Source organism: Mytilus galloprovincialis, chromosome 4, assembly GCF_965363235.1.
Source record: "Mytilus galloprovincialis chromosome 4, xbMytGall1.hap1.1, whole genome shotgun sequence".
NCBI classification, from domain to species: Eukaryota; Metazoa; Mollusca; class Bivalvia; order Mytilida; family Mytilidae; genus Mytilus; species Mytilus galloprovincialis.
The window spans coordinates 44923767-44931607 of NC_134841.1; the positions used below are offsets into that span (position 1 = coordinate 44923767).

The 7841-nt window shown below is 32.4% G+C and overlaps 1 protein-coding gene across 1 annotated transcript; it reads left to right on the plus strand.

Annotated features, from left to right (window-relative positions):
- The first annotated feature begins 1016 nt into the window (after positions 1 to 1016).
- On the plus strand, positions 1017 to 5684 carry LOC143070626 (multiple inositol polyphosphate phosphatase 1-like). The gene is made up of 5 exons (XM_076244853.1): positions 1017 to 1063; positions 2272 to 3029; positions 3465 to 3586; positions 4694 to 4809; positions 5247 to 5684. Exons 2-5 carry the CDS (start codon positions 2294 to 2296, stop codon positions 5617 to 5619), a joined length of 1347 nt encoding a protein of 448 aa, XP_076100968.1. The 5' UTR covers positions 1017 to 1063; positions 2272 to 2293; the 3' UTR covers positions 5620 to 5684.
- The last annotated feature ends 2157 nt before the right edge of the window (positions 5685 to 7841 follow it).

Genomic DNA, 7841 nt, shown 5'->3' on the forward strand with positions numbered 1-7841 from the left:
CTTTAATAAAATCTTCTTCGCCTTACGCGTTCTTACAGTTCAATTGTTCAGAGCGAGTAAAAATAAACATCTTTCAACCATTACGGACAACAGAAACTCTATCGATGTTAGTACATTAGTACTATATATATGCTAACATGTGAATTTACAATAACGTGGGCGCATTTGCTATCACATGACAAATGTTCTATTGTATTTTAAAAAATCAAATTGAAAGCTTAGTATCTCTACGATTTCAAAATTTATTAACGGACAATTTAAGATATGTTTGTTAAAAATCATGTCAGGACCTAATCACTGACGACTGAATTGATGATATCCTTGGGACAGATAGAGGTATCTACTCAGTGGTGTTAAAAATTGAAACAATACATTATAAAGTTCATGCAAATATATAGACACAACCTAGATTCATGAAATTGTATAGATAATTAACGCATGTTTTTCAGAAACAGTATCAAACAAGAAGTATGAAAAACAGAGTCTATTTTATCATTGCTTTGAAAATCCAACATGCATTTAACAAATTAGCACATTGGCTACTTACACTTATAATTTTCCAGAATATTCAATATGTTAAAATAGAAGTGTATTGCAGAAGAAGAAAAGCACACACATTCGTTACAGTGCTTTGTGATTTGAGGTATAAAAAAGAGTAATTCCGTAGCAATTCAATGCGAGTTTTCTTTTGTCTTTATAAGGTTTTATATGATATGAACTAGAATTGGTATAATATGGCTTTATTGTAATTGTCATCTTCTTGTCAAAGATGTGATCGAGGCCATTTATATGAAACAAAACAAAAATTTTGAAACCTGAGTCCTTCAACTTTGTTATGTCCTATGATATACCATTTGATCGCTACCCTCGACCTTAATCTATGGTATTGTCAAATTGTCTTCCACGACACAGCACTATGACCAAGGTTCATACTCCTTGTCGTCTTATACTATTGCCACGAATTAAATGCATGGACATATGTATATAAACTAACTTCGTTAGTAACTTACAATTCCACAATTAAGAATTGCTTCACTGACAACAATTGGAAAAACAAATTTTTGTAAGTAAGTTTTATTGAATTTAGTTGAACTTCCTTAGTCATACATTAGATTTGTTCTTATTTAATAATCACGAATTAATTGCATGGAAATATGTACGTAAACTAATTAAGAATTAAGCAATTTGGAATTTCTTCAGAGACAGCAATTGCATATAGTATTTTTTTGGAAGTAATTACGTTTTATTAAATTGATAATAATCTTATTTCGAAGTTTTTACCTTGCTAAATCAAGAATGTTGAATAGATGCTAAGTAATTAGTTTGTTTAGTTTTAAAAACTTAAACATATTTTAAAAGGTATATGTGGTAGGATTGACAATATATCATAGGCTTAAGAGTTACGATTAGTATGGGCTATTCTTAACATTTTAATACGTGATCACATATAGTATAGCTGTTGTAAAGTTGCAAGGTGTTCTAGTCTGATCAGGTTAGTTTCTGTAGAATCACGTTCTTAACATGCACATAGTCTGATAGCATAATATTATCTGGTGCAAAATTTCATATAAATACTTATTTTATAAAAATATGTTTTAACGTTAAGGTAAGAATGTTTAGACTTTATATATTTATTTCAGTCAATGTTTTGTTGTTGATAATTTGCAATTAAGCGAAATTAATTTCTTATTTAGAAATTTGATATTTCGCAAACTCTCGTTTATCATGTTTATAAATATTATCTACAGCTTGATATCGAATTTCATTTTTGATTTTTTTTCATCATATTTAATAGTTATTTCTTCAAATAAACATTTGGGATACGCATTACAAAATTATGCATAACCCTTTAGCATCTTAAAATTGAATCACTTATCTCGACAATAATTATATTCATAAACAAATATTACAAGTTATAAACATCATTGGCTTTCAATTAATCGGCTTTGTATGTTCTTGAAGACTACCAGTACACTATGGTGTCACCAGCTCAGTATAGTCGGCACTGCAGTAATAACCTGATATATATTGAACCATTCTAAAATTGACCGTTTTATAATTTGGAAATTGTAAAGAAACTAAGATTTAAACTCCCTCAGACAAAGTTGATGTTAGATGGGTATGGCATTTTTTAAAGGTCCTTTTTTGGTCATATAGCTCTTGAACTGTTTCGGTTCTCATACTTACTTTTACTTGAGCGTTCTTAAGGAAAGTCAATCAAGAAAAACGCATCGTCATCATAATTATAATGTTTTTTCCCATGTTTTACAGAAATTGCACGGTACTAACCATAATGGTGCCTTATCTTCTTACTGCGATCTTGGTGATATATCTGGTACACACGTGTCATGCTGATATGCTGACGGGATTAGGAAACAATCTGTTTGGACACAAGTGTTCCTATTTCTGGAGATTTCCCAATACCACAATGCAGAAAAATTATCTTATGCAAGTCGCGCAGCAGGATGGAAAACTTTGCAATGCAGTGCAGTTCAACTATCTTAGTCGACATGGCGCTAGGATGCCTGCAGCCGATGATTTTGTCAACTTTGATCAGTTGAAAACGAAAATTGTTGAACATTCTGCAAATATTCTGCGCTACCCATTCATAAAAAACTGGCAAGATTATAGTCCTAAAACGCACGCCCATGTTGAAGATCTTGGACGTTGGGAATTGCATCATCTAGGTAATTTCTATGGAAGTGGTTTGTACGATATGTTCCATGGAAATATTTCACCTGCAACGATAAAGCTGACGGCTTCAGAAAAGCGTAGAACAAAAACAAGCTCTGCAGAATTTTACAAAGCCTTTTCAAGACGTGTAACTGGAAAAGCATTGAGTGACATACATCCAGTCGTAAATAATACAATGTTACGATATTGGGACAACTGTCCGAACTACGACCTAACTATCCTAAAGAACAAAACACAGATGCAACAACAGTATGCCTTTCAGAACTCTTCTTATTTCCAAAATGTTATAAAATCTGTGAATGAAAAACTTGGAATGAACGTATCATTAACGCCGGGTAAGTCTTGTATGCTTGTATGATGTAAAATAAGGAGATACGTTATGATCACCATTGAGACAACATGATTTCTGTGACATCACCGTATGCTTCAGCACAGTGTAACTACCATCCACACGATTTTTGTTTACTTCATCGTAACTATCCTCAACATATTGTAAAAACTATCCACACAATTTCCTTGACATCACGGTATGATTTAGTACATGTATAGTAATTTCCATATGAGTGTCCTTGTACAAGTGGTCCTGATAGTCATACTGATAAAGTTTATCAGTTGGTATTTGAATACTTTGTCTCTCTACAGCAACCACCATTTAATTCTTATAATGAATTGGTTTGTTTAGTTTGTTTTTATTTTGTTGTTTTTTGGAGGGCGGGATTTGGATTGTTAATTTTCTTGAGGACATGTACACGAATTAATTAAATTTACAGATGACATTAAAGCCATGTTTATGATATGTGCAACTGATCTTGCTGTCCGGAACAATACAGATTGGTGTAGTTTACAGACGGAAGCAGAAAGGGAGATAATCAACTATGAAAGTGATATAGAGGTAAGTGTTGCTATCTGGAGAGAATAATATCTAAAGATTTCTATATGAATTCTTCTATGAAATGCACGTGCTAAAACGAGGGCAAATATTGCTTCATCATGAATTTAGCCCAACAATGTTACATCTGCAAATCTACGGGAGGAACCAGTCACCACTATCCACTTGCGTTTCAGATTGTAAGTTTCATAATACAGACGGCTGTGTAACGATATCAAAGAAACACGATTTCAAATCCCTATGATGGAAGAGCAAAATTATACCGAAAAGACGTCATATATTTTGTGATACAATATGCATCTATCTCATAAAGATATGGGTTTAAATCCGCCTATGTAAAGTAGATTTTAACCACCTTAAATATCAATTATAATATTTTTAGCTGAACTCAAGACGAAGTACATACAAACCTTCCCAGATTAGGGGCGGGGCTATAGTGCCTTTAAACCTTTTTATCTCCACCACAATCTTTTTGTCTGTGCTGATTCAGGAGTCTGTAGTTGGTTCATGTCTGTCATATTCGTCCTAAATTGTTTTGGTATTATTTCGGCCGTTAGTATTCTCAATTGAAATCTTTCCTACTTTTCATGTCGGGACCTTATATAGCCGACTTTACTGTATGAGTTTCCTCATTGTTCGAGGCCGTGTGGTGGCCTATAATTGCTAACATACTTCATTTTACCTTGGTGGATAGTTGTCTAATTGGTAATCGTATCATATGTTCATATTTCTATATACAATTTCTCTTTATAAAGTTAAAGCATTGCAATATGCCATTTACTATACCTATGACCACGACTGAAAAGACTGAAAGCGTATTTATTCTTGTGGGGTTCAATTTCAAAATTTAACATGAATATAATAATTGTTAAGAATATTATTGGTACTTTGTATAAGAATGGAACATAAATAAAATACTAGGAAAAAAATTAAAACAATTTAATTACAATTGCATAATTTGACAAGGTGAATTATTTTTTCCCCCACGAAACCACTTTTATTACTATTTTGATCTGAGCGTCACTGGCGAGTCTTATGTAGACGAAACACGCATCTGGCGTATTAAATCATAATACTGGTACCTGTGATTACTATTATGTTTTATTTCAGGATTATTACTCCCTATTCTATGGTCATACTTTGATACAAAAATTGACATGTCCATTATGGCAGGACTTATTTGCTTCCATGGAAGATGCCATTAACAAACGCAAGCTAGGAGAAACGTATGTATTTATTTTCTGCTAGAGGCATTAGCAGCTCAGTATAAGAACATCAATACTTCCATGACTTAGAAGATATTGTTTTAATATACAGTTAGTTGCTATTCTCAATCAAAATACCCATTCGTTCTACCATAAATCATTTCATTCGGAACTTATATACAGAAGATGAGTACACTATTAACAATGAAGTATCAGAAATCCTCGAAATATATTTCTAGCTGGTATCTATAATTTTATATTTGACTAGTTTTCTTTTAAATGTATTTTGTTTTAAAATTTCCGTCTTAAAAGATATACTCAGTGATTCTATTTTATTGCGCCGAATTTTAGATTGTTTGTGCTTTTGTGTCTACAATTAAACAACGCATATTCTTCCGTAAAAATAATTTAAGTAGCAATTTTAAAGTAGTTGATTACATTCACATTTCTTTTTTAAGGTATGTGCTTGGAAATCTTCGTTTCGGACATTCTGATACTATGGATACGTTTTATTCCGCTCTCGGACTTTATCATGATAGCCAACCTCTCCGAGCTGATAACTATGCCGCCATGAAAAACCGGATGTTTTATGAAAGCAAAACTACACCATTTTCTGCTAACATTGCATTCATCCTTTATAATTGTGGAGGAAACGAAGCAGAAAATTATCTCCTGAAAATGATGGTTAATAATCAGCCTGTAACAATACCCGGATGTGACAGTGATTTTTGTCCTTACCTCAAGGTCAGAAGCATATATCGAAATTATATCGAAAACTGCAAGTGGCGAGAATTATGTAACGTAAGAACAATATCGCAAGCTGTTGGATGATCAAATCTTAAGTTATCTTTGAACTCAATTTTTACCATTTCTAATAAACTGTTTTATCTATTCAATGAATTGTTCTGTTGTTTACATTATTTTAAGAAAGAATAGCCCGACAACTTATTTGACGAATGCTGAGTCATTTAGATCATTCAAAATTTAATCAAGACAACATGCTTACAACATAATATCAAAGTAAGAAGATGTAGTAATATTGTCAGTCACACGGCAACTTTTCACCAAACACCAAATGACGAGAATGTCTGTAACTACATGGGCCACAGACCATGTTTTTACAATAAGCAAAAGCAATACAGTACAGTCCCGACATGAAAAAAAGGGCAACAATTAACCGAACAAGAACAAGAGCGGCCATTATTATGACAAAATATTTAAAAACCAAAAACGAAAATAAAAAAAAGCAATAACAACTAATGAATTATAAGCTCCTGGTTTAATCACTTGCATATAAAGAATATGGCGAGCTTAGACTGTGAGCTCTAAACTCTCCCAATACCAAAAAATAATCAGTATTAGTAGTGTGGCAACACGGCATTAGAATTCATGTAATACAAATAAAGAGGCTTGATTCCTATGATTGGAAAAGTTATGAAAAAAACTAACATAAATACAAAAGACATTAAATATGGATATTAGATTATTCGCAATTATTCGAAGTGGTTCATAGTCGATAGAAACTAACACCATGTCTATAATTATAAACTTTGGCAAGCAGTTTCTTTGATATACTCAAGGAAAAATAACATGGCATTGACTTTTTATCGAAGCATACTTGAGAAACTTGGCCCCTCTCGGTTCATGTCCAGGGACATGTATTTCGTACATGTTCAGAACTTCCTCATGAATGGAAGCTATGTGATAATATCTAAAGGAAGTGCTCCACACATATCTATATTTTAAATAAAATAGAACTAGGGATTTACTTTTTGTTTTAAAAAAAATCTATGTATAAAGTTTAAAAAAGGAATATTATTTTAGACCTACTTTCGCATACAACCGGATGTGACGTACCATGAGTTGGTGGTATTTCACCTATATCTGCTTAACTATATCTTGGTATTGTTTCACCTTCTTTATACACAACACATTTGTCACCCAGATTACACGAGAATCCTGTCAAATACAGACTTTTATTAAAAACAATCATTTATAGCAAACATCATTAATCTCAAAAATTATTGTTTCTCAATGGTAAATTGTTTTTCAAGTCGAATAATACTTCCGATACTTAATTTTAGTTTCTGTCTTTGGTACCTGTAGTTATTGTACATCCTTTTATTTTCTTGTACACTAGTTATCAAAGGTACCAGGATTATAATTTAGTACGCCAGACGCGCGTTTCGTCCACATAAGACTCATCAGTGACGCTCAGATCCAAATAGTCATTAAGCCAAACAAATACAAAGTTGAAGAGCATTGATGACCTAAAATTCCAAAAAGTTGTGTCAAATACGGCTAAGGTAATCTATTTCTGGGATAAGAAAATCCTTAGTGTTTCGAAAAATTCAAAGTTGTGTAACAGGAAATATATTAATATGACCATATAATTGATATTCATGTCAACACCGATGTGCTGACTACTGGACTGGTTATACCCTCGGTGATAGCATCAGCTACAATTCTTTTCAATTTGGAATAGAAGGCCTTTTAAAACTATTTATGTTTGATTGACAAATAAGCTGTCAAGTCTCCACTTTGTGTTTCTTATATATATAACTATTATAAACGATACAAATGTTAATGCCCCAGATGTGTATTTCGACAATTAATGTTTCATCAGTGATGAGGTTCAGGCCAACATATTTGAATAGCTAAAATCTCATATAAATGTTAAAAAGCAAATCAAACCAAAAAAGTCATTTAGTATAGCCAAATATGGAAAGGTATCAGAGCTTTGCACGGGGAATATATATATTCCGTAATTTAAACTTAGGATCTGTTCAATCGTAGATGTCACAAATTAAACAAACATGACAGCTACATTATTAGTGATCAATTTACATCAAGCAAAAGTTAGTTAATGAACTCCTTTTAACAAACAGCTGGAATCAATTTGTCAGCAAAAACAGCCATCAATTAATACAAGGTTCATCCCACGATATTTTCTTAAAATGTCATTTCAACTAAGTCAGGAATATGGCAGTTGTTATCAAATAGTTCGTTTATATGTATGTTGGCGTTTGTTTTTGTTGCACTTCAATGTTCCT

Bases quoted from the DNA above. Each gene is read 5' to 3' on its own strand.
- LOC143070626 (XM_076244853.1), top strand. From the start codon at position 2,294: ATGGTGCCTTATCTTCTTACTGCGATCTTGGTGATATATCTGGTACAC. The intron at 3,030-3,464 runs GTAAGTCTTGTA...TTAAATTTACAG, and splicing joins GAACGTATCATTAACGCCGG to ATGACATTAAAGCCATGTTT. The intron at 4,810-5,246 runs GTATGTATTTAT...TTCTTTTTTAAG, and splicing joins AAACGCAAGCTAGGAGAAAC to GTATGTGCTTGGAAATCTTC.